This window comes from Perna viridis, chromosome 1, assembly GCF_037379345.1.
Source record: "Perna viridis isolate PV_CMFRI_1.1 ecotype Kerala chromosome 1, ASM3737934v1, whole genome shotgun sequence".
In the NCBI taxonomy this organism is placed as follows: domain Eukaryota; kingdom Metazoa; phylum Mollusca; class Bivalvia; order Mytilida; family Mytilidae; genus Perna; species Perna viridis.
The window spans coordinates 19472787-19500267 of NC_142445.1; the positions used below are offsets into that span (position 1 = coordinate 19472787).

Here is a 27481-nt window from a genome sequence, read left to right on the forward strand (position 1 = left end):
GAATGACCACTTCCATCTTTACAGTGGTATTAAACACCTGACATAACTAACTGATCAAACTGATAATTAAACATTTATTAATAAATGTTTAATTATCAGTCACTTGGTGATTGGTTACAAAAATTCTTGGTGTACTATTTAGGAATAATTCAAGATGTCTGAGAACATACTTCTTGTTCATTTTAATGCAATTTTATCATAAAATTAAGTCAGATTTCCAAAGGAATTTTTAATCAAAATCACTGATCAAGCTCTTTTGGGAGTTTGATCAACATGTGTTTGATTTACAGAGGTTTAATCAATCATTAGCAATAAGTGATCAATGACTTGTTTGTTTGATTAGACTAAGTCAAGTTGGGTAACCAAGACGGAACTTCTGTGCTTTAGGACATGTACTATATTGATTTTTTACTACAGCTTATGTCCCATATCGGGTATCACATATCACAAACTCAGAAATTGTCAATTTCATCAAAATCTATAATATAAACATGCTTCAAGGAATTAACTTCAAATGCAAGTGGAAAAAATCTATGTTCTAGTCTAGACAGAAGAGATATTCCCATTAATATAATTCATATAAACACATACAAATAACTGAAGGAGGTATCTATATAGAATGAATGATGAACCATCCTAAAATATCTTATCTTTACAGATCATATCCAATTAACTTTTGTATGCTGTCTGGTCAACCAAACTTTCCAACCAAAACATTTGGTCTCAGCTTGGTGACAAGTGCAAAAATCTAACTCTTTAAATTATGATCAAGAAAGAAATGCAAGTATTTTTTTTTCTTTTTCAGTTTCAAGATAGAGTGCTGCACTTCAGAAATCTAGCAATAAATCTGGTCCTGTTTTTTTTCTTACATCACAGTGATAAATATAGTTAACTTCAAGGAATGGAGTTTGTCTTCCCTTGATTTATAGACTAGATGTCTTAGGTAGTTAATTGGATAAATGAAAAGCAGATTTAAACTTTCTAACATCATAAAAGTTTGATCTCTTAGTCAATTGTACATTTAACTACCTAAGGAAGCTCATCAGGTAACTGTCACTGAAACTAAGGAAAACCAACTCTATTCCCTGAAGTTTACCATATTACCAGCTGTAATACTGATATGAATGAAATCAATGGACAAATTGATGATAATATTATCAAAATCACTGATTGTCCTTAGCTGAGAAACAAGAAGGATCATATATGTCGGAAACACGTTTCCGGGAGACAGTGATATGAGCATTACAGCATTTCATTTGCATTAGATTGTTCATTCAGAATATAAATTTGGTTTGAAGGAAATTCAGTTTGTCACTTCTATAGGCTTCATTATCTGGCAGAATATTAATATAGTGACAACACAAGATCAGTAATCCTGAATTGTGCAAGAATGATTGGAAAAGGTAAAGCCAATTGTTCCACAGGGAAATCAGATTTTTAGTCGCATTACAAATGTCTTTTCAGCAAACACTTCTGTAAATCAATGGTGTACTATAGAAGAACAATATATCCATGCACTCAGGAGTTCAGGTTATGATATCACAAATATTAAACCTTTCATGAACTACTAATTTTTGTTTCAATTATTTGCTGAACAAAAATACCAAATTCAAAAACAGGAAGATGAACTTGGTCATAAAATAGGTAAATATTTATATATAGGTCAGAATGGTCATGTCACAATATATGTGTACTGTGTAGCAAGCTGCTGCAGATGCATATGTTTTTTTTTTTATGACAATGTGCCAAAATCTTAATAACAAAAAGTTTCAACAAAAATCACTTGACAAATGGCTGAACAACAAGACTGGTAAGCTCACTAAAAGACAGACAAAGGGCAATCAGATGAATAAATTTAAGCTCAAATACTTACCAGAACCCGAACTTGTTGAAGGAGCATATACCAGTCTTCACAGTTAACTTTATGGAACACAAGCCCAAAACTTCAAATATATGACATTTTATGACATTATATGATAAAAACATACTGGTAATTGTCTTGTAACTCAACAATTATGAGAAATTCAACAAGCCCAGAACAAGTTTCACTGGCCAGGACAGTCAGACTTGTGGTTTAAGTTTTTAAGACTGATATGCTCGTATATATTTCATATTTAAACATTGCACATATAAGAAAAGTATCTTATTCTCTCCTTCACTCTTCAGTTAAACTCTTAGATTGAATAGTAGTTAGGACAGGCTGTACATTAAATTCACATAATGTTTTTAATTGTTAAAAAAAATGGATCCTGAAACTTTATTCCACCACCCAAATGGATGCTAGGAATCTACCATGATCTGGGTCAATGACCCTAAATTGACCCTGAAAACCACTCAGAATTTCATGGACTGATTAGTGTTACATGTTACCAAGACAATGACAAACATTCTTCTGGTTTTTAGTTTGATAAAAAGTTAATTGATCAAATATGATGTTTTTACAAAAGACCATTTATTTTTTAGAATACAATTTGCAGTATATTCCCAATATATATGATGCCAAGCAAAATCTCCCTAGATTTATCACTATATTAAAAGGAAATCTCCCACCTAGAAGATTTCAGTGGTTGAGATGTCCATTCTATCAATACTTCAGCTAGGATATATTGATTTCTAGTAATTATTTTAAGTCTGAAATATACCAAGAGATGACTACCAGCTCATACAAAGAGGTTTGTATGACATAGAACATCATAACATCATGTGACACAGTTTGCCGTAAACATAAGCCTCATTAATACATTGGAATCCATAAACGCAGCAGTCAAAACAATAAAATGGATCCTTCATGAACTTTCTCAATATCTTTACCACATTTGCATCAAGTGATATTAATAAAACTACAATTAATCATCTTTTTGTTGTAGATAGATTTATGTACTTTTTTCTTTTGTTCATATTCATCTCACATTTCTACGTCAACTGGCGTGGGGTATAATCCCTGAAGATTATCATTTGTTTTGTAAGACAGATTTCAATAAAACTTGGTTAAAATACTGGCTTAAACCAGTAACATTTGGTATAAAGATATGGACAACTTGTAAGGTAGGAACAAAATTACTCTTTCCTTACTTTTCTGAATACTAAAATTTAAGATGTTTTTTTTTTTAAATTAATTATCAGGTATTTTTCACTTTTCCGAAATTCAAAATGTATCTATAATAGTACATGTATGCATTATTACTTTATTCAAGATGAGGATTAATGACAGAATATTATTTATTATGAACTTAAAATATCTCTGGAAGAAGAAATTCACAGCAAAATTCTAATTATTACTTTAAATTATTTAACTGGTTCATATGGATATACATACATTTGTATATATAGTTCAGTTAATATTTCACATATAATGTTTAAATTGACTGAAAATATTTTAAAATTCCATGTTGTTTCATCAGAAAAAAAATCAGGAATTAAGCAGACTCATAAAAGAATATCCCTTTCCCATTTTCACCCATGCTGTTTACCTGTGATCTTCTAAGTTGGAATATCTTCCCATGCAAGCATCTAATAACTATCATCTACATGTCTTTTCATGCACATTTCAAATTGATTCCAGACCTTTCATAATAAAGTATCACCAAAAGAGACTTCCGAGCAACTGTCCTTACACATGACATAGATGGAAGGACATTTGGGCTGCTTCTTTGGCTCAGATTATGTTTGTATAGGATAAAAAGAGGTTCCAAGGGCCTGAATTGCTCACCTGGTTATTTTTTTGTCTTTCAAGAGCAATAACTCTAACAAGGAGCTGTCCAACAATTTTGACTCAATGAAGACTTTGGTAGGACTTACCATAAGGATCATTTTATCAATTGAAAGTATCATTCTATCTATTATAGTTTTCAAGAAATTGGCTGAAAACTGCTAAACACATATTTTTTTTTTACCTTTTAAAGGCAATAACTCTAACAAGGAGTCGTCTGACAAGTTTGATGACAATAGCTCACCTGGCCCTCAGCCAGGTGAGCTTAAACGTAAATCCCTCCAAACAGCAGTAAGGATACTATGAGCCATGTACAAAACAACTCCTTTGGTAATACCCACTTCTACTTTTCAGTGATTAGCAAACTTAACTATGTTCTGCTACCTAATAAACTGACCTGTGCCCTGCTTCATGAAAAATCCCAAATTGAGATTATCTTCCGAACTCATTATTGAACCAATCAGATCAGTTGAAATTGAAGATTTCAGGAACAACTCAGGATTGTAGGAATTCTCAACTTGAATTGTTTGTTGTTGATGAAAGCAAGGCCTGTTTACACATCATATAAAGTATACCTTCCTAATAAGTAACTATGCCATGGACCCTATTCAAAAGCTAAGTAAAACACTTGTACTTAGTTTTTTCTTAATCCTCTGATTGTAAGTGACAAATGCAAAAAATACCACTTCAGCTGTAATCAACATTTTGCACACTTTTGTAGTACAAGTATGTAAAACCTCCCCTCAGAACCACAAAACTTTCATACTTTGGACACAGACATTTTTATTGATTGCACAACACATGGAGCCTTCTAAATATGTCATTGCTGCTGTTGCATGGCTGTTCAGTATATTAAACCTAGTAAATGGAGGCTGTCGGTGTAATATACAACATCCACAAGCAGCTTTCTGTAACCATGATTTTGGTAAGTAGGTATTTTTACTTTATCTTTGTGGATTCATCTGTGCCGAGCATGGTTAGAACTAATGTAAATAATTCTCTTCATGTAAAGTGCTACAGGATTAATTTGACTAAAAGCCAATATTGAAATTGGAATTTTAGATGGCTTTATACTGAAGTGAGTGCACAAAAGTAGTTGCACTTAATAAAAGCCTGTTTGTGATGGTTTAAAATGTTACCAGTCTTGTTTTCATTGTTTTCTCTGATTTGTCTTCATTCAGCATTGTTAAATAAGACCAATTCCATAGTCAGTTAGTAATGCATAGATGATGATAGAGAAGTCACTACTTTCACACATCTAATGTATTACAGTGGAAATTCTTTTAACATTTAGATAATAATTTTCATTGGTTCAGAGAATATGGTCAGGAAATGTTGGAGATGGTGTCTATCTGTCATTATATTACTTTGTATCTGATTTTGAAGAACTGTCATTGTTCCGTTTACAGTGGGTTTTATTACATTTGTTGTTAAGGCCTTCCACACCTTACTTAAAGGTGTATTTACCACTTTATATTTAGGTTATATGCTGGTGCATTTGTTAGGTTTCACCATATCCATTTTTTTTCCCATTGGTGCTTTAATTTGACAATAATGTCACATCACCATGTAATGGAAAATTTTCTAAATGTAGAAACTAACATAAAATTCTTGAATAATCAAAAATGGAAATGGAACTACCAAAATAACATTCTGAGATCATATTATCATACTATCAGAATATAAGATCATACTATAAAATTAAGAAATCAAACTATCAGACTAGATAATCATACTAAAATATTGAGAAATCATACTATGAGATTTAGTAATCATACCATTAGATTAGGAAATCATACTTTTAAGACTTTTTTGTCATACCATTAGACTAGGTAATCATACTTTTAAGACTTTTTTGTCATACCATTAGACTAGGTAATCATACTTTTAAGACTACTGTACTATACAATTATACTAAGCAATCATACTTTTAGACTAGAAAATTATCTTTTAGGACTGTTTTATCATATCATTAGACAATGTAATCATACTTGAAGACTAAGTGATCATACCAATAGACTAGGTAATCATACTATGAGATTAGATTATCACACTTTTTATTCCTTGTATCACTAGTTATCAAAGCAATGGTGAGGGGTGTAAAAGAAAATTTGGCAGAAAATGGGTACAAACAGTGGCATGCTAAAAACTTCAACTTAGAGAAGGATCGTATAGGTCGACAGGCTCCAAAGAAAATTGTAATCAGTAGAACTTATAATATTAAAGTAATAAAAGTCTTCAAAGTGAGTATAGAAAATAAAAAAAGCTATTCACCTGGATATGGATAATTTTCCTTAAAATCATTTGAAATTTTCTTCCAATGCAAAACTTATTGTTAATAAGTCAAAGTATTTTAGGACATTCTGGATATTTACCACTGATATATATATTAGTGTTAGAATCTGTGGGTTTTGTGACTAAAAAGCAATTAAGAAATATTTAAGAGACTTAAAGGAATGAAAATGAGAAAAAGTCTTAAGATTTCTCTTTAGCAAATATATTATCCCTAACCTGATTATCTTCTAACACATTTTCAGCAACAATATATATAATGTATGATAATGCCTCACACTGATGGCAAATTATAACTGTGCTGCATTATTTTTTTGAGAAGCGGTATTAAAATTACATATGTCTATACTTTGGCAGATTGCTGGAATAGTTTAATGGGTATAATCCACCAAAATATCTAGTGCTATTGGCAACTCCATCATTTAAATATTTCTTCACAATGGATTTATTTTGTTTCTACAGGGCAGTTCTAAAGTATCTACCAAAAAGCTAAAGACAATTACCGAAGTTATGTCCCCTGGATCTGTGAAAAGTTGTGGTGTCTATCTCAAGAAAAATCAAATATATCTTCTGGCAGGTATGAACATACCTTTATAAATAAAATCTGGCAGGTATGAACATACAACCTTTATAAATAAAATCTGGCAGGTATGCACATACAACCTTTATAAAAAAAAATCTGGCAGGTATGAACATACAACCTTTATAAATAAAATCTAACACAAAAAACCTATCATTAAATGTCAGAAACATCAACGCTCATTATATTGACAGTACAAGCAAGGGAGACTATCTATCAAAAATTACTTCATATTACAGGAATAAAAATTTGCAGAAACCAGGTAGCCCATGGCTACTAGATTTTGAACTGAGCTACCAGACTTTCAAGTAAAATTTAGTTGAACACATAGATAATATTAAACAAAAAATATGGTCTAGGCTACCAGCTTGTATTTCCTAATTTTCAACCCGGCAATAGTTGAGTTGAGAGTGTCCTTCCAAGATCAATTTGACATTTTAACTTATACAAATTATAGTATTTAAACAGTAATGATCCATATTGTACTATTATCCCAGTTAAATGATATAATGAATCAAAATGCCAAGTCCAAATTGCTGACTGAATAAGAATAACTATCAACTTTACAGGAGATTCGATACTCCAGGATCTTTGGGTAGATGGTTGTAGCTGGGTGCAGAAATTTAAAACATTAACCAGAATAAACCTTATTGGATTGAACAGAAAATACAGAAAGAATTGTAAATGTACTGTAAGTAGCAAATTTATTGTCTTGAGACTGGATTAAAAAGAAAACAACTTCATGATATAATGTCCAAGAAGTTTCAAGTCAATCCTAAGAATAACTGACACAGGAAAAAAATCATTAATATTTAATCTGTCTAGAAAAGAAAATCTAGTCTAATATTAAGTAGCAATTTTTTTTTAAGAATCATGCAAATTCTATAAAATGTGATACACCTAAAAAAAAAAAGGGGGGTAAATATTTTTATTTTTGGTATTAAGTTGCTTTATATGTCTATATGATGAAATGTACAATTATTCATTTCAATCTGTCTGCTCTTAGGAGATATTCCACATGGAGAATCCAATAGCTTCTATTGTATTTTAGTGTCATTTTCAGGGTTATCTCCCTTAATTTTGAATTCTGCATTACATTCTTTGTAATTTTTATCTCCTATGAACATGGGTTATATGAAAACCCACATGTTACTTTCTGTTTACGATAACATTTTAAACAAAATATCCAAAATAAAATTGTGTAGGCTTACCAACCATGAATCACATTTTGCATGATTCTTATGTGGCATGCTACTTAAAAATATAATTAAAGTTTCAATATCTGAAGACTGGATTTAAAAAAAAAGTGACTTCATGATGTGTTGTCAAAGAAGTTTCTAAAAGTCTAGACCAAAAGGGAAGATATGTTTCAAGTCCTCCTAAGAATAACTGACATAGGGAAAAAAAAGCCTTAATATTTAATTTGTCTAGAAAAAGAAAGAAAATCTAGTCTATTATTAAAATTAAAATTAAAAATGCAAATACTTGAAAATCATCAATGTTTAATAGGACTCAAATGAAACAAATTTCATAATTCATTAACATTGATTGCATAGATCAAACAATTATTGAAGAATATGGAAAATCTGCACTAATCTTGTTCTTGTACGTTATCCATTTTGATGATCCTGAAATATCCTAGATTTCTCAACTTAAAGTCATTAAAATAAAAGAAAGATGGCAATTTCCTATTTGATATCAAAGAAGTTCAAATACATTTTCATGTTGGTGGTATTAATATATCACTGATATCTCAACCTTAAGTCTTTAAGGTTAAAATAAAACCATTTCCTATTTGATATCAAAGAAGTCAAGAAGTATCCAACGCCCAAAGGCTAAAAATCAAACAAAATGTCTATCAGGCAAACAATATTCATCTAATGTAGTCTAATTGATATTTAAATGCTGTCTTGCATGAATCAGCTTGGGTAATATTGAAGAAAACTAAAAACATATCATGATACAGCATTTGCTTGATCTTAAAACAGATTTAAACAAATAAACTGATCAATGAAAACAGATTTAAACAAGCATTATAAAGCAATGATAAGAATCCCATTTTCAATTGTAAAAGTCTCCTTTTATTCTTATTCTTACAGTGAGTAAACTAACTTCAGCAAATAGTTCGCCTTCTCTTTACTGAATGACTGAAGCTATCCCAAAATGAATCACTCAAATCATTTAAAAGAGAGTTAATGGAAGTATGCACATAATCACAGTCTACACTCCTGGGGAAAAGAATGTTGCTTCAACAAATATAATAAAAAGATCAATTTTGCTTTATTTTAGCCAAGAAATTTTGTAAGTTTCAATGCAGCCATATGAAAAAACACCATACGAAAGTAACACGATAATCTATTTGGCAAAATTTCCTGTGTTTTTCCCTCATTGTAACATTATCAGTAAAATAAACCATTTTTATGCCGCCACTCTCAAAATTAGAAAATAATATATGGACATGATATAATGATAAAATTGTAATAGCTGCATTTGTTTACACCAAGAGGAAAACAATTTAAATTAGAAAAAATCTACAAACTGTTTGCCCATTTTAAGAGCCTAATGACACTCCTCCTTTTAGCAGCCCATCTTTACATTATGTAAGCTTTGTGCACAATGTAATCTATTTTTATTGTATATATCTAAGAGATCTTGACAATGTTATAATGAGTTTCAAAAAACCAACCAATCAGCCACAAAAGATAAAAAAAAAATTCATGTAATTGAACAAAATTCTCTCCAGCTACTCTAATATACACAGCAAACCTAACAAAGTTTAGAATCTCTTAAGGCTTTTGCAAGAAATGTTTAAAACCTTACACATTTATTTGGTAAATAATTACACAATAAAATAGCATAACCATTTTCATTTGGTTTTCAGATACAGCAGTGCACAGGAAAAGGATGTCGTAAACAGCACGGAAACTGTAACATTCAACAGGAAATTTATAGCTGTTTCCAAAACTTTGGCATGTGCAATTATAGCAGACGTCACAGGAAATGTGAATGGAAGAAAAATCGTGCCTTTAACAAATGTCTTAGAAAACAGAAAAAAGGTTAAGCGTGATCAGTTTTTATCTGTTCTTTTTTATTAAGTGTCAGTCCCTGTAAGAATCAGGCAGTAGGTGAAACTTGGTATGAAAAAAACCATCATAATGATAGTGTAATTTGACTATTTGCACCATCAAAATCAAGGAAAACAGACAAGATTTTTCCATTTAGCCAGAACATTGAGTTACAATTTCATTGAAATGCACTGAAAATGAACATTTCAAGGGCAAATAACTCTGTCAAAAACATCATTTTTCTAAGATTCTATTAAAAATTTTTGAGCAAATCCAATGATGCATAGATCAAATAATGGTCTGTTCAAATAGAGAAAAGCATCCTTAAGCTATATCTTATTGTCAGATTGGTTTTGACATGCATGTTTCTGATTTTTCCCATTTTGCCTGATTCTTACAAACACTTATACTTCAATTTTAAAAGAGAGTAAAGCAAAACAAAAGTGAGAGTCCTATTTGGGATATATTTCTTATGCTTTCCAGTCATGCTTATTGTTCATAATAATTCCTCATTTAAAATTATGCTTCCATAATGTAATGATCAGATCAGATCGTATCAATTAATAAAACAGTTCTTGTCACTCAAACCATAGCAGGTTTTTTTTAAGCTTAACTACCCCATTCTAATTTTTGTGTCTGTCCATTTAAATTAATTCCATTACCATGTGTAAAATTGTTTGACAAGTTTTATAAAACAAGAAATAATTCTTACATAACTGAATTCTATAACCAATCTTAGATTTTAAGCAAAGTAAAGAGAAGTTGACTGAACCCTTGTCATGGTTTCATTATCTGTCTAAAATTAAAACTGACCTCAAACTTTTTGTTTATTTTTTATAGTTTTCCCTCAACTTCCAACTTCAAGCTATCTGATAAGTCAATACTTGAAATGTTAAATATTTTGGACGATCAATTCAATCTGTAATGTTCATCAATACTGAACCCAGTAAATATATTCCAAAATGAAACTCATACGGCCCAACTGATAATAAACGAACATTTTTTAACAACCAAATAAAGTTATTCTGTAAAATGTATGAAGCCAACACAACTTTCTGCAGCATTAATAACTGGACCTCTAGGAAATCTTATTCCATTATAAACCTGGTACTAGTCCTATCATTATTATATTTGTTAAAAGGGCTCCAGCGCAATCATTTTTGGTCCAAGAGTGTATAAACTGTATTTGCAAATTACATGCAATAATCAGGACCTTGTCACATTCAACTCATAAACATTATCTAAAAACAATACAAGAAGTTACACAAGATAAGTTATATCCAACAACAACATAGAAGCAACCTATAGCAATACACCTAATTTCTTGGAAGAAAACAATTTATGAATGTATAGTCATTCAAGATTTTTTCAGCATACACAATGATGATGTTCAGGTGACAGAGTTGGTTTTTCTCTTAATGAAATGACAATCATCTGATGAACTTCCTAAGGTAGTGAACTGGAAAATTGACCATGAGATTTAAATTTTTAATCATTCCAGAGATTTGAATCAGTATTTAATCTCTTGTCAATTGTCCAGTTTCCAATCTAAAGAAGTTAGTTCTTCAAATAATTGTCAATTCATAAAAAAAATTATCACTTATTCGCTATAAAATATGTAACAGAAACTTACCATTTCTCTGTGATTTGGGTAGTATGCTTGTTCTATTAATGGGAAGTTTTCCTTGCCTAGTTTCTTCTGTAGTTTGACAAGTTGTGCTAACTGAAAAGACAAAACTTCACATGAAAGTAATTCTATTAAAACATAAAACATTCCCAGATATGGATTGTTAAATAGGTCTTGAAAATTTCAAGATTTCATGCAATAGGTCTAGGAATTTTGTATAATGTTACTCTTTAAAAGAATTTGTGCTTCATGCAACCTGCAACTTATTTTTTTCATACCCCCTCCAAGCAGAAATTCTGAATTTGTCTCTAGATTTTGACCATAAAATATCTAAATATAAAAGCTAAACCTGCTTAAACAGACTCTAAACAATCTAAGAATCATAGATAATTTGACACTTTCTAACAGTCTTAAAAGTTTAGACATGAAATTATATTTTCAATTACAGCAAATAGAATAGTTAACTTCAGGGAATATAGATGGTCTTCCCTTGATTGAATGACCATTACCAAATGAAGTATCTTAGCTAGTTAACTTCGCAATTGAGAAAGAGATTTGAACTTTCATTTCAACATCCTCCCAAGTCTGGGTTTTGAGTCCACCTTTGCTCCCTCAAACCCCTGACATCACTCATTCGTATTTAGTGGGTATCATCAAGCCAATTCTGATTGGTTACTTCTCCAGGTATGAAGCACCAATGAAAATCGATTTAACGTCAGTGGAAAGTTTAACTATAACATGAGGTAATGGACGATCCAATATAATAAATTATAGTTGTAAGATGTCACAAATGATTCAATATGAGCAAAAATGATAACAGTAGATTATGTTTAGAGTCTTTACTGGAAAAAAAAAAACAGACACTGTGTGTAGCCATTTTGTAAGTTATATCGAAGACTTTCTATTACGAGTGATTTGATTGGATGTTGGATCCTAGTTAAATTTTGGTAACTCACTAGATGGCTCTGGACTACACCCACTAAATATGAATGAGTGATGACAGGGGTTTGAGGGAGCAAAGGTGGACTCAAAACCCTGACTTGGGAGAATGTCATTTCAAAGGTATTTTAATTTAAGTTTGTTATTAAGCTAAAATCTCAGAGACTTTTGTAAATTTTCATTATGTAATGGTCAATTAATCAAGGATAGACTAATTCTGTTCCCTGATGTTAATGTTTTACTCAATGTTATTTGAAAGGCATATGTCAACTAAGCAATATTGATGTCTATCTGTTTAATCCAGAAGTACCTGAGTGACATTGAAACACTTTATATATTCTTACATGATTCTTTAAAGGACTGGTAGTTTTAGAACTTGATCTAACATGACCAAACAAGCCAAAAGCTTACCCACCAAATTACAAAACAAACATGAAAGAGTAGAGAAGGGTTTCTAAAAAAAAAAATATTTAAAATAAAAATTAGAGATATTTACCACCCATGGTCTGTCTTGGAAGTTGTATATTGAGTGTAATGAGTTAATGCTAGGTATATCACCATACTGAAAACCTATAAGTATACTTCTCCAATCCTCTGAGGCATCTCGTACATACTGTCGTATTAATAAAAAATCGGGTTTAAATGACCTGAAAACAGACACAAGACATTAAAAAAACAACACTGACAAACTTTAAAATAGTCTATCAAAATATTAAGTTTTTAAAAAAATATATCAATCAAAGATGTCGACTAAAAGAGCCAAAGTAAAGTAACTTAGCAGTTTTTAAAGGAGTCCTAGTTGCTCATTTACTTTTGTTACTTTGTATTCTTTTAGTTATTTTATGTACTTTGTTGTGTTTGTCTGTTATTCATTTACAATTACAGTAAAATTGCCTAAACTCCATTTAAGGTTGCAGATTTTAATTAGTAAATACAACTGTTTTGAGATATTTCAATGAGCTTTAATGATTAAACAAGTGCACAGAACTTGACAAGTTAAATCTTCTAATATTCATGACAAAAGTAACTATATTTTGATTATTCATAGTAACAAATTGATCATCTAATTCATCATATAGATTTTCTCAATAATTTATTGCTATTTTTGACATGATCGGCTGATTGATATTTGAGTTGAGAAAGAAAGTCGGAGAGTAAAACTACAAAATTTATTTTATATTTGAATTATTGAAAATTTATTACACAAGGAATATTAGATGAATCACACTTTCTATATAACAATTTGTTTATGTCATTAGCACCAGTTTTGTTGTCTGGAAAGATAATTTATTCAAATTCGAATTTATGGTTTGGTTAAATCACAAAAGCCCAGAAAATTGTTACTCTCCATTAAGTACTTTCACAATGTTGCAAAACAATGTATACTTTGTGTACATTGCAAAAATTAAAATCCACAAATTTAACCAACTGAAGATCAAAGTTCTCCTATGTCAGAGTAAAATTGCAATCCATTTAAATTCAAACAAGATTTAAAAAATTCTGGAAGACTGACTAAAGTATATCTATATGACCAAGCACATTGTAGTGGGGCAGTGGTGGTGCATAAGAATTTCTATAATTCATGATCTCTTATGGAATTCAACCATGACTATTCTTATCTTTTATATAACTGAATTTCATGCCACATTAGTATCTTTCTGTCCCTTTGAAAGTAAAAATGAAATTCAAGAACTATCTAAATTCTCCTTTGTAAAGGACGCCTATTTAAGAAGTAACATAACCTTAAAATCAAATCTTGAAAATTATGACCAATAAAATATATTTTACAGCATTTTCTTTACCCCATGAAAAACTGAACAGATTTTATATAACATAATATTTCCACAACCAGTCATTAAAATGGTAAATATAAACCTTAGTAGTATATCACTCAAGATGAATGCTCTTTTTGTAGAACTTTTTTCTGCATTCAGGAAATAATATGAGTTTCCTTAATTGGTTAAGATTATTATAACTCTCTTGTGATAACCAGACAATCAGGCATTGTCTAAATTCAACATTTCATTTCATCGTTTCATCGATTGCTGTTGGCTAAATGTCAACGAACATCAGGATAAAATACAATCAGATGACTCCATTTTCTTTGAAACTTTAACAGTATCGAAATACCAACTTCATGAGCACAAACATTCCCTTAAGTCACATTCTTTTATGTAAGCATATTTTGTTTGAACATTCAAAATATGATGTAGATAGAGTGTCCTACAGCAGTCACTACCAAAGATACATTTTTGTAACAACAGTAAAAACCTTAATTACCAAAACCTTTAAAGTTCCTCTGCCTTGATTTGGTTTTGAAGAAGGAATGGTTACTTAATGGTTAAGGTAAATCTAGGGAAGTCATTGTAGTATCTGTAATAATAATGCTATTGTGATAACATCAAAGGGACAACCCTATCCACATGATGAATATCAGCTCCAGGCCACCTATGGGTCTTCAATGAGTATGCAGAAACTTTCCTTTGGCATTATTATTGGATAAGCTTTTTGAAAACTTGTTGAAACCAAAATTCACGACAATATACATGTGTATCTAAATTAGGTAATTCAACAGTGTATAAAGTTTCATGAAACTCTAGCACATAATAGAGGAGAAGTTTTGGAGAACTACACATTGAATATCAGATTCATAAACAGATATGCAGATTAGCAGACTGAAATTATTTACCCAAAAAACATTTTTTTGCAGAATAAGGGGAAAGTAGAATAAGAAACTGGTTTAGATTTATAGGATTTGGTTCAGACAGGTTTTACAATAAAAGTCTAACGAGTAATTCTAGTAAATGATGGTTACTTTGTGTCCTTGAGCAGAGACTGTCACCAGTATGTAATGAAAACTTACAGCTGATTTTCAATTAATAACCAGACCTTCAATACCAATTTGTTTCTAAACAAAATCAATGCACAACAACACTTTCAGTATTGGGAAAAGCAAAATCATTACCATTATGTTATAGCTTATAAAGCAAGACTTCAGAGAAAAATACATCAAGATTACCATAACAAAATACTAGAAAAAAATCTGAATTTTTTTTAATGGTTAACACTTACACATGCCAAATAACATATTTTAACTGAAACCACTGACTGATAAATGTAGCAGAGTGTTTTAAAAAGCCATGATATAATATATACTGCATTGTAGCTAGACAACCAGTCTCCTTATAATGTAAAACGTAGTCAATGAACCATCCAACAATCTCTACATTTTGATGCCTAGGGATTAGACTATTTTACATATTGACACTTATGGTTTGCTGTTATTTTAGATTTATTTTTTTTTTTATTTCTGAAGCATCATTTAAAGGATGGTTTCCAACTTTATAACAACAAGTAGGCAGCAAGTTACATATTATACTCTACAAAAACAATGTTTGGTAGGTGATAACTTTTGGTCTATCTATACATCTGTTGGTCTCACTGGATTCTGATAAAACTTAGTACAGTGTCAGATCACAAATTAGCTTGATGTGCATATTGTCAGGACTTGTAGTACTTTTCAATTTTGCGAAAGAAATGGCTATGGAAGAAGGAGGTTTTTTTTTTACTCACAGTCATAGAAACATTGTTTGTAACTCCTACTTTACTACTTATTGGATTTTTACAAAACTTCATAGAGATAGCAATGTTTAGGAATTTTGGTTTTTGACAAGATTTGTGAAAAATATGACTATGTTATTAAACATTTTGTTTTGCTGTTATACACAACTCCTCCCATTTCACTTGCTGTTTTTACATTTTTTTGGAAACTTCATGCAGTGTTCAATCACTTTTCTGATATGTGCACAATATGGGCTTAGGAATTACACATGCTGCAGCTGGGGTACTAGTCTTACTTTGTCTTGATCACACAGATCAAAGTTTTTTAAACATGAACACTATTCCAGCCACTCTGCAATGAACAGAATATTAAGATTGTTGATGTTTGTCTTTGTATTCATTGAGTTATGATCTTAATATATCATGCTTCTAGTAACATAAAAAAAACAAAAAAACAAAATTTCATACAGAACCAAAAAAGTACATATGCACATGCTCACACACATTGGTATCAAACTATACTTTCAAGGTACACTCATGTATGTCATGGAAATTAAAAGAAAGTTATAAAACTTGATGTAACTTGAGTAGTTTGATAGATGTACCATTTGTTGGTCTTTAATTGGCTGCAACCTAAAATAACATTACAAAGTACGGTAAATGTTTAACAAACTGTAATACCTAACAACTTTAGTTCCACTGCGTGTTACTTGTATATCTACCATAGTACCTGTATCAGAATACGATGCTAAATTTATTTCTTTAAATTCTGCCTGAAAAGGAAAAAATATAAGTTAGTAATATATAGATACACAAAACCACAAGTAAGACAAAATGACTGATTGCTGAACTAACTACAGTGTACATGTATAAGTGCCATGTGTTCTAAAACAAGTTCTGCATAAACTTTCCAATATTATAATGGCTATTACAGTAAATAAAATAGTTAACTTCAGTGAATAAAGTTGATAATGGTGATCAGCTGATAAACTTCCTTCAGTAGTTAACTGGAAAATTTACAAAGTGATTTAAACTTTGCATAAAACTTGGAATAAAACACCAAATGAAATGATAAAAAGTTAAAATCTCATTGATAATTGTCTAGTTAACTCATTGTACTTGAGACACATAATCAGGTAATGTTCATTCAATCAAGGGGAAAAAAAACTCCATTCCCTGAAGTTGACTTTGCTACTCGCTGTAAGAAACAAAACTACATAGTAAAGGAATTAATCTGCATATCTTCTGAATTCAGAGTAAATGATATCACTAATACCACCTTCAGTGGGATACCTGATGTAAATTCCTGTCTTTAATACTGTACTTTTGATAAAATACTATAAAGGAAATACTGAAGCTCAAATAAACAGGCACTGATATTCAATGAAGTAGACTCAATGATCAATCAAACATTCATTTACTGAATATCACGATACATTATCATTCCACACTAATGGTCAATATGTATGTGATGGAATTCTCAGTAAAATAATAGATTTTTGACCATGCATATCTAAACCATGTAGGAATCAATAGCTAAACGTGTCAGAATTTACATTTAATAACATACTTTATCTAAGCTTGATTTAAGCCATAACAGGCAACTGTCATAGACACTACCACTTAACATGCTAATTTATTTCCATGTTACACTGAAGAATGACTAAGAAAATGAATCAAGAAAAACAAATTAAGGATCTGTATTGAATTGGGGTAAAAACTTTACCAATTTACCAAAGATAATCACAACAAATGAAAAAACATTGGAGCCCTGGACTTATTGTTTGTGATTACTTCTTGTATATACTTTATTTATGGATCTTGATTAATAATGCAATGAGAGGTTGCTCCTCGACAAACATATACAGCATTACAAAATCTGCATAGGTCCATAGGTCTCAAGGGGTAATTACCAGCCCAGTAATCAGTCTTTTCTAACCTGAACTAAAGATAATAGATTACTTACCAAAATTTTAAATCTTTATAAGACAGAGGAATTATTCCTAGTATTTAACATGGTAGCTGCAATAACACAACTCCTTAGTAATACTTTGGTAGAGCTTTATCACTTCTAGATTTGGTTTCTAATTTCCATTTTATTGATTTAGAGTATTTTTCGTAAATACTTTAGTTTTGGATCTTGAAATTCCCAAGTATTTTATTGTAATGCTGATGGTGAGAGGTTAGCCCTTATTGATATTTTTGTGTTTGATTAAAATTTTATTACACCAAAGAAACCAATCACTTCATTTTCCAAGTGATCACAAAATCATCTTTCCAAATTTAAAACAACTTTCATTATTCATACAGTAACCAACAAGTTCACAAACTTGTTCTTAAAATATGTAACAGTGTGAACTTGACTACTTTACACCTCCAACAAAAAAAGACAATTTTATTTTACACAAATACTCTCAAATTAAATGTCAAAGCTGAGATTATAACCATGAACCAATCTAAGTCACAGATTACTCCCACAAAATTCCTGTCTAAAAAAATCATTTCTATTCCAAGATTTCATATCACTTTCCTTCACTTTACACTCAATATCTTCTTTAAATTGAAAAATGTAAAACCTTCTAAATATGGTATTTCCCCCAATCAATCCAGTGATAAAGTAATATATCTTTTATGGCTTCACATAAAAGACCAATTCCTTCTTTAACAGATTATGGTAATGAGAGGAAATAGAAATAGATTGATGACTATGAAGTAGAAAACTAAAGCAGCATAAATAAGAAGTAATGTTAATGCCAAGTATTACAATTTGCTGAAAGCACTGAATAATACAAAGTGTGTCTCATTATCTACTGAAATATAGACCCATTGGTCTTAACTGAGGGGACCTGAGGGGTACTATCCATACATGCCAAACAAATTCTTCCACAAGCTAATATCTTTTGTTCTATCCCAAGCCATACCCTTAGAAGTATATATACATGTCCAGAGGTTTAATTAAGAACCAGCTACTGTCAAAATGTAGACAGTTCAAAAAGTGGAAATGGAGTTTCATAATCACAATGGGTCCTCCATTCCCTCTTTGATACATTTTGAAGGTGTAGACAGTCCATTTTCTCTATTAAGCCTGTTCACTGAATAGATAATGAAAGCCCTGCATGTCACATATGCTCATTGACTACCCTGTATAAAAACAAAAGAGTTTACTGAACCTGTTTTGAAACTTATAATCATGAGATAAACCAGAAATATACATTCTAATAAGATAGTACAAAAAAATACAGAAATTAAAAATTCCTTTCATTCATGATATTTATGTTTAAAAGAATTTTGTGCTGTCCGAAGAAAGTCTTAATCAATATGTCTGTTCTTTCCAAACAAATTATACTTTAAAGGTAATATGGTTCTGAAATTCTCAATAACCACTAAAACACTAACAGAGAAATGCCATCAAGGAACTAACTATTATTATTACCTTTATATCTAACAACAAATCAAACGCATCATTACTGACTATGATTCATAAAGAGAAAGTCAATCAAACACACCAATGCAATTTATAACGGACAAAATTATCCCATTTCTGAGTACATTTTGTGAGTATTTCATCTAAAGAATCATAAAAGTGACACATAATATAAATCTATGATATTTTTCTTCTATTTAAGTAAACTCTTCTGTGCTATGAAATAAAATTAATCTTTTTATTCTTGTTCTATTTAAGTCAACTCTTATGTGCTATGAAATAAAATTAATCTTTTAACTGATGTTTTTCACCTTAGAAGTGAATGTAAATATATCTTAAAAGTTACTGTACACTACAATGAGGAAAAGAAAGGGAACAAAGTGAGTTTAAGAAATATGAAGGTCCATAATATAGAAAAACAAGGATAGGGTAATTCCTTTTCAGGTAATTAGGTACCCACAACAACTAAACGATGTTGTACTTTCTTTTCCTGAATTAGGGGCAACCAAATACTTAAATTCTATAAATATACCAAGATAACAAGAACCCTGAGTGTTCATAACAATTAATGATGGTTTATCTATTTCAATTCTAAGAGGCATAATGTTTGTCCTGAATATAAATTGACACACACATCATATCACAATTACTGCAGTAATAGGAATTCATGAACATAAAGTATAAAAAACAGCAGGCTTAAATCTAAGTTCAAACTGCATGCAACTGTTTTTTTCATTGTTACTCCAAAAGAGACGATACACCTAGACACAAATATGTAATTTTTGGTAGAGATTCTTCACACTTTGTAAAAAAAACAATTCCATATACACCAAAGAAAATGTTTTCAAAATGGGGGAATTTTTTAGTGACAACAAATTTGTCCTGTGTGGTGGAAGCTTTTTTCAACAAACAGTCAGCATTTCAATGGGAACAAATTGTGCTCCTCTACTTGCTGACATTCCTTCACTCCTAAGAGACTGATTGTACAGCTGATTAGATCCAGAAGGAGGAACATCGTTTAGCTAGATCCTTTAATCTCAGTTTCTCTTTTTATATATGATGTATTATTGTTAGACAATCCTAGTTTCTGGGATTTATACATCACATCTACCCCCAAAGAACTTGAGAAAAAGGATATTGCAGACACTGTGAAGTCAGCCTCATATCATGACCTACACTTAGTGATCAACTACTGACCAAACTATATGACGAACGCCATAACTTTTCATTCTGTATGGTCAACTTTCCTTTTATCTAAGGTGACATTCCTTCTGCACCTGCATATGGAGTTTTTATATCACAATTCATACTTTATGTGAGAGCTTGCCGCTACTGTGCAGATTTTTTGTACCACGCTAGACTTATTACAATTACGCTTCTGGAACAGGTTTATGTTGCTACAAGATTGAAGTCATCATGGTGTATCCATCTGCACCATGAGAACTGATTTGTTTAACGTGTCTTAGTTTTCCTTTCCTTTTTCGTCTACCCTAGACTTGACTTTTTACAAGCAACTTGAGAGAGAAAAAATATGGGATGATGAACAAATTGATTCTCATTGTGTAGATAGATACATCATAACGATCCATAAGTTCATGATAATGACCAATAAACTTCTGTAAAGATAAAGTTGTAGCTACATAACCCTGTTCAAGAAGCCTAATTGTAAGAAGTCTTAACACGGTACAAAAAGTTCCTGCAGTCTACCCTGGATTTGACTTTTCATGAGCAACTCAGCGGATGATTCTAGAAAGCAGAGGACGCTTACCCTACCGGTTCACCTGGTCCATGCTCCCAGTTTTCAATGTTATTGTTATTTACTTTTTATTTTACAGTTACAGTTACATTGTATGTATTACTTTGGTTATTTTATATTCTTTTGTGTGTGTCTGTTTTCCATGTCTGGTCTTTATCCCTGGATTACATTCTTTTGATTTCCACTAGAATCTTGGTTCTCTTGATTACTCTCTTAGACATTTTATATCTATAAGAGTTACTTTATTCCATCAAATATTATTGTTACTCATGAATCAAACCATATTTGACAAGAGAAGCATAATCAATATAACTTTATACAACTCAGACCCTGATCAGTCTGACAGAACAGCATACACAGACATTAAGAAATGATAAATTCTGTCCGAATCCTAACTTTTCTTCATCCGTAGTTGCTACAATGATTGCGGCTTTCAAAATAAACCAGTAAATTTCATCTAAAAGTCATGCAAAGAGAGATTATTAAATTCTCTAATTCATTTCTCAAAGTTGTAGAGTTCAACAGTATTCCACAGACCACTATTTAAAATGACAATATGCTTTGCAGCAGTGTAGCTAAGAGATTTTTAGACTGTTATTGTAAACATTCATTTTTACCAGGGTATATACTTTCAACAACTTAGAAGATTCTTAGATGGAGTCATACCTTAATAGTTCAGAAACTCTGTTATGCAATTTCGATTCCACATCAATGAACGAAATAAAATTTGATTTCAAAGAGAACAGAAATCTGACATAATCTTGATTAATTATGCCTATTCTGTTGTTTGTAGAAATTTCTCAACAGATATCAGAATTCACACAAATCCTTCAAACCCAGGCAATAATTCAGACATTTGAAACTAAAACACTGTAATATCAACATCACTTGTTCTTACTCATATAATTCAAAATGAATCATGGAAAACAAATAATCAACAAGAGAAATGCTTCTGGTTATTCTACAAAAGACTTTAAAATGCATACAATGATGATGTCAGGGGATTGAGTTTGTCTCAATTAAGTAATCTAATAAGCAGATTAAAACTTCTATCAAACATTATAATTATAAATAATTGCACATGTATATAGAAAATTTTAATCTTCTTCTCAATTGCACTATAAAATCAGTAGAACTAATTTGACCCCTAAACAAGATCTGCCACTAATTTACAAGAGAAAAAAACTTCCGCAAGTATGTTAAATCACAGGAAATGCAGTATTGCCACTTTAGAAATCGAAGTACTTGTACTGTGAGCATTTTAATATATGCTAACCAGTATCAAAGCAATGTTCTACGATTGATCCAGAACCTTATCACAACTGTTTCAGTCATGCCTGTGAAAAATTCTTGAAATAAACTGGTATGTTATCACTTTTCTTACATATTTTTTGGTAGTGTTTCTATTTTTTTATTTCAGTTTAAATTTTAGTTCAATCCTTTTGTAGTACTTTGTGTTCAAATTCCATTGAGCGTGTAGAAACTAAACACAAAATACAATGAATTATTCATTTTCACCACTTTAAAGAACCTTAACTCTTTATAGCAACCATTCTGTAATCTACATGCAGTTTTCATCCTGGTATGCATTAGTTATTGATTTGATCATATCAAGCATGATGATTCTATATTCATGGCAATAATAAAACTGGTTATTTCTATAAAAGCAGAAATTTTCTACACCATTTACCATTAAAACAGTTTTGTCAGTAATTTTATGTACAAATGATATTTATGTTATAGTGGTTCAAGCACTGAATTACTGAAGATACAAGTAAAGCTATGAGAAACAGTCAATGTTGTTGCTTGATACATATAAATCAAGGGTATGTAATAGTCGTAGAGCCTGTTTGTCTGTCTGTCTGTCCAGCACCTTTTAAGTTCCCCGATGACAATTCAAGAAACAACCAAATGTTTTTAAACTTTTCTAAACTTGAACACAACACTACGGACAATAAAAAAAAAAACAGGTTAAGTTTGATAATGTTGTAAAATGCAATTACAGGAGTTATGGTCCCTTTTCACCACAAAAAACCCAAAAATAACTGGAAAAAATGAGTACCTGAGATCATCAGACTTAGTATTTAAGAATAAAGAATTCTATCAAGTAGTTTCCGAGGAGAAGATTTTTAAAAATAATAACATAAAAACAACAAAAAACGTCCAAAAAGGGCAATAACTCCAACATGGGTTAACAGATTTTCACCAAATTTTGACGACAGATAGATCTCATCATGCTGAACACTTTTACCTCTGTCAAAATTTGGCTAAACCCAACCGTTCTGGAGATAATGTGAAAAACTACTGTCTGACCATCAGTTCTATGCAGGATACCCCAAGGAACATTCACACCAAGTTTGGTTCCAATTGGTCAAGTAGTTTCAGAGGAGAAAAGTTTTGAAAAATTGTTTCGACGACGACAGATGCCAAGTGATGGCAATAACTCACATGGCCTTTGGCCAGGTGAGCTAAAAATGGAGAGATGTGTGCTTTCTAGTTTCTTTTTATAGATATGGCAACATAAATGTTAAATGGGGACCCTTCTATAAGATGAGGGGGACCCTGAGAATCAACCAATTATTTCGTAAAGCCCTCATCTTCTCACAAAATTATTTGTAAATACCTGTTCTACTCTTATATCCCAGTCTCCAAATATTTTTCTTCCTCTAAAATATTTAGACCTGAAATGAAAAGAGGCAGATGATTATACACTATCAGAGTGTATAACTGATAACTATTAGAGTTCAGTTAAAAAAAATACAAAAATATTTATAAATACTATAAATGTATTAATTTTTGCAGATTTTGTCATGTACATATAATCGCGGGTATCAATTTTTGCAGTTAATTAAAAAATTATGTTATTGCTATACCATGTTTAAAATAAATTTTGCCAGTACCATTTTTCGCATTTAACTGTCCACCGCAAAAATCAGGAAAGTTAATGCACCACGAAAATTAATATGTTTACAGTCAGCAGGTAGTTCATTGTAAAGTAAGATAACTGTTTTATTGTATAAAAAATCACTTTTGTAGGTATAATGTACTATTTTTTTTGTGATTTAATTCAAAAATTTATTTAATTTGAAATTTCAGATTTAACACAACCTTTTCCATATTAGTTTGAGGGATTTGCTAAATGATTTATATTACCTTAGGGACAATTCAATGCAACAGAGATAGGATTTAAAAGTAATATAATTCTAACAATTTTCATTAAAATGTTTGGTATCTTAATAAGTATTAAGATATAATAAGAATACATATGGTGTACATGTCAAGGAGACAACAGCCCCAATGGGATGAAAATGTCAGCCCAAGGAAACCCATTGGTCTTTAATGAAGGACGAGGAAATCCGAATACAATAGTGCAAGCTGCAGCTGGCCCAAAAACATTATTAAACACAGGTACAGCAAAAGAGTTGCCCCTCAAGTAACATAAAATAAATTGAAGGTGAAACTGAAATAAGACATACAGAGTTCAGAAATTCCTGACTATGGACAGGCACAAAAAATGTGGCGGAGTTGAAGTACTGTGGTGTGGTCACAACCCTCCCACTTTAAAATCTGGCCAATGTCGAAAAATATTACACAATTAAACACACCTAAAAATCAGTTCAAAAAGGTCTGTGACCCTTGTTACATTAGAAATAATGAAACTGAATATAAAATACACAAATGTACAAACTAAGGACTACTAGCAGCTAACTGACATGCCAGCTCCAGACCAGTTTAAACCTACAGAAAGTTAAGTCCCCATCATATGAAAAGCTATAATGAACTAAAAGAAAGAATAACATCATAAGTTACATGTATCAACCTAATAATTGTTCGTTATGAATATATTCACTTGTATTAGTGAAACTACATGCACCAGGTGACCAGCACAAAGAATATTACAACCAGAATTATTCATAAATCTAAAGAAAATACTGAAGATACCAGAAGATTACATTTTTTACAGTCTGCTAAAATATAAACGTCAGAGAAGAGATAGACATCTAATTCTGTAATAATTGGAGTTGGATACAGCTACACCTACATACAACCACTATAAATCCTACAGTATCAATTAGTGAATACTAAAAGACAAGCTGATGACAGCTGTTTAATACTAGAGCTATAGATGCAGATTGACCACAGTGGCTTCATGACAATTCCCATATAGAAAATCTAATTAGACAATCTTTATTCTGTCTTATTCCAAATTAGCTCTGAAGGAAACAACCACAGAATCTTATTCAGACAACAGAGTTGGAGAACATTTAAGTGTAAGTGTTTGTAAGAGTCAGGCAAAATGGCAAAAATCTGAAACATGCATGTCAAAACCCCATCAATCTGAAAAAATATCACTCAAGGATGCTTGAAAAGACCACCATTTGATCTCTGAATCATTGGATTTGCTCAGAATAAGAATCTTAGAAAAATGAGGTTTGTGACAGAGTTATCTGCCCTTGAAATGTTCATTTTCAGTGCATTTCCATGAAATTTTAAGTCAATGATTCAGCATGATATGGAAAATCTTGTCTGTTTTCCTTGATTCTGATGGTGCAGATAGTCAAATTACACTCTCAAAATGATGGCTTTTTTCATACCATTTTTCACCTACTGCCTGATTCTTACAGGGACTGACACTAAATCATAGTGGCAAAAATGGTCGTATTAAATATAAGGATTAAGACAAAAATCATTGCAAATATGACAAGTTAGATGTTGTGAGAAACACCAAAATACATGCAGAAACATTATAAATTGTGACAAAATCTTTTTTCAGTCTTTTGTAACATAGTTTTAAAACAAATGACTTCATGTAGCACGTACAGGAGAGATATACAAATTAAGTGATGACAAATACTTAAAAAAGATAGACCAGATGCAATTTCATTACTATCTTTAAAGCAGTGGGCCTTTGACTATTACCATAAACTATATAAAACAAATTTAACAGATTTCAGATGCTATAAATGAAGTTTTCACCTCAATGGAACAAATCCAATATTCTTCATGTAAAATAACACAAAAAAATTCTGTTTCACAAAGAATGTTTTTATCCCATGCTACTCTTGCACTGGATATCTGCTAGAGAATAAACAAATACAATCAATTTTTCCCAAGTAAGCTTGAGCAACCTTAACAAGGGGGAAAATCTTTTTATAGAAATTATTTATTTTCTATTTCATCTCAGATTGACAGCTTATGTAGAACCAATCAAAGTACTCCCACAATCTGCCTGAAAACATTGAAATATCCTGCTAATACATTAGCCTATGGTATACTTTATGGCAGCAATCAATGGTGTCTTTAAAGAAAATTCATTGATTAGGTTCATAGGGAGAAAACACTCTTTATATTTCACAACAAAATCAAACTTGATAAATGTTCTGTAAAATAATTGAATCACAGGACAACTTCTATCTGAATGATTTCATGGTCTTTGTGGAATTTTGCTTCTCAGTATTAGACTGATTCCTTATTTGAAAACAGTGATAAAATCAACTTTTAAATAGTCCCAAGTAGCAGCATGCTGACCTAGCTTTAACTTGTGACCCAAATTTCTTTTTTTTTTGTATTTAAAAAGTATGAATTAATTCGAATGCAAAAGTTCTAAGGAATGAAATATATTCGTATTGTCCCTATTGGTCCCTATAGTCATAACAAAAAAGCTGAAAGCTATGGTATGATAGCTCCCTCAACCAATGCCCAAGTAAATAAATGCATTTTGTAAAACAAGCTCATAAAAATTTATGTGATTAAAATTTCTTGTTTGGTTATTATTTCAAAAAGCTGTCTTATCTTAAGTACATCAGGAATCAGCACTACAGTACAGTAAATACACTTCTAGAAGGCCACACTAAAAAAATGTTTTGTTCTTCAAAAAATTATACTGAAATAGCTAAAGCAACAACTCTCTCTTTTGAGCAAATTTTTTACTGCTTTTATAAGTTCATGCATATTTAAAATGTTGAAATGTGTTAGATTAATGTCTCCTAATGCATATTAAGTGAAGCGTTCATTCATTTTTTATGCTCATGTAAAATTCAATATTAACGCCACTCTAATGAGTTTTTTTAATATGTAACATCTTACACCTGGTCCAAGCTCCCAGGTTTTAGTTCAGTTTGAGTAGCTCATTTACTTTTGTATCTTTGCACATATTATTTTGATTATATTATTCTTCGTTGCATGTGTCTGTTTGCCTTGTCTGGTCTTTGTCTCTGCATTATTTTGAATTCTGCTAGAATCTTGGTTCCCCTGATTACCCTTCCTTCATAGATGTATAATTCCTTTGAGAAATATACCATTCATGCTATATTCTGTAAATTAAAAATGTCACATTCGAAAAAAAACAAGGCACATGTCATTTCACTGGCAATACAAGAATATCTAAAAAGTTAAGAAACAAGAAGTATGCATAATGTGCGTGTAATATACATCTTTACAAAAATGTTAAATTTTTAATAAAAGTTTGGTTTTAAAAATATTAGGCATGAAATTCTAAAAGATGCAACAGATGACAAAAGAACTGTT

General features: G+C 31.0%; 2 protein-coding genes across 4 annotated transcripts in view; one reads left to right on the forward strand and one right to left on the reverse strand.

Moving 5' to 3' along the window:
• LOC148627643 (synapsin-like) overlaps window positions 1-27481 on the reverse strand; it is a 96039-nt gene that overhangs the window by 44137 nt on the left and 24421 nt on the right. For all 3 annotated transcript variants that reach the window (XM_088576482.1, XM_088576501.1, XM_088576491.1), the window contains 4 exons: window positions 23577-23634; window positions 16455-16546; window positions 12709-12859; window positions 11280-11369 (listed from right to left, as the gene is read on the reverse strand). In XM_088576482.1, the coding sequence (XP_088432608.1) occupies window positions 11280-11369; window positions 12709-12859; window positions 16455-16546; window positions 23577-23634 (391 nt within the window). The remainder of the gene's footprint in view (window positions 1-11279; window positions 11370-12708; window positions 12860-16454; window positions 16547-23576; window positions 23635-27481) is intronic.
• Window positions 2914-9658, forward strand: LOC148627646 (metalloproteinase inhibitor 3-like). Its single transcript, XM_088576529.1, has 6 exons — window positions 2914-3045; window positions 4431-4634; window positions 5786-5952; window positions 6464-6578; window positions 7151-7272; window positions 9463-9658. The coding sequence occupies exons 2-6, from the start codon at window positions 4511-4513 to the stop codon at window positions 9640-9642; spliced, it is 708 nt and encodes a 235-aa protein (XP_088432655.1). The 5' UTR covers window positions 2914-3045; window positions 4431-4510; the 3' UTR covers window positions 9643-9658.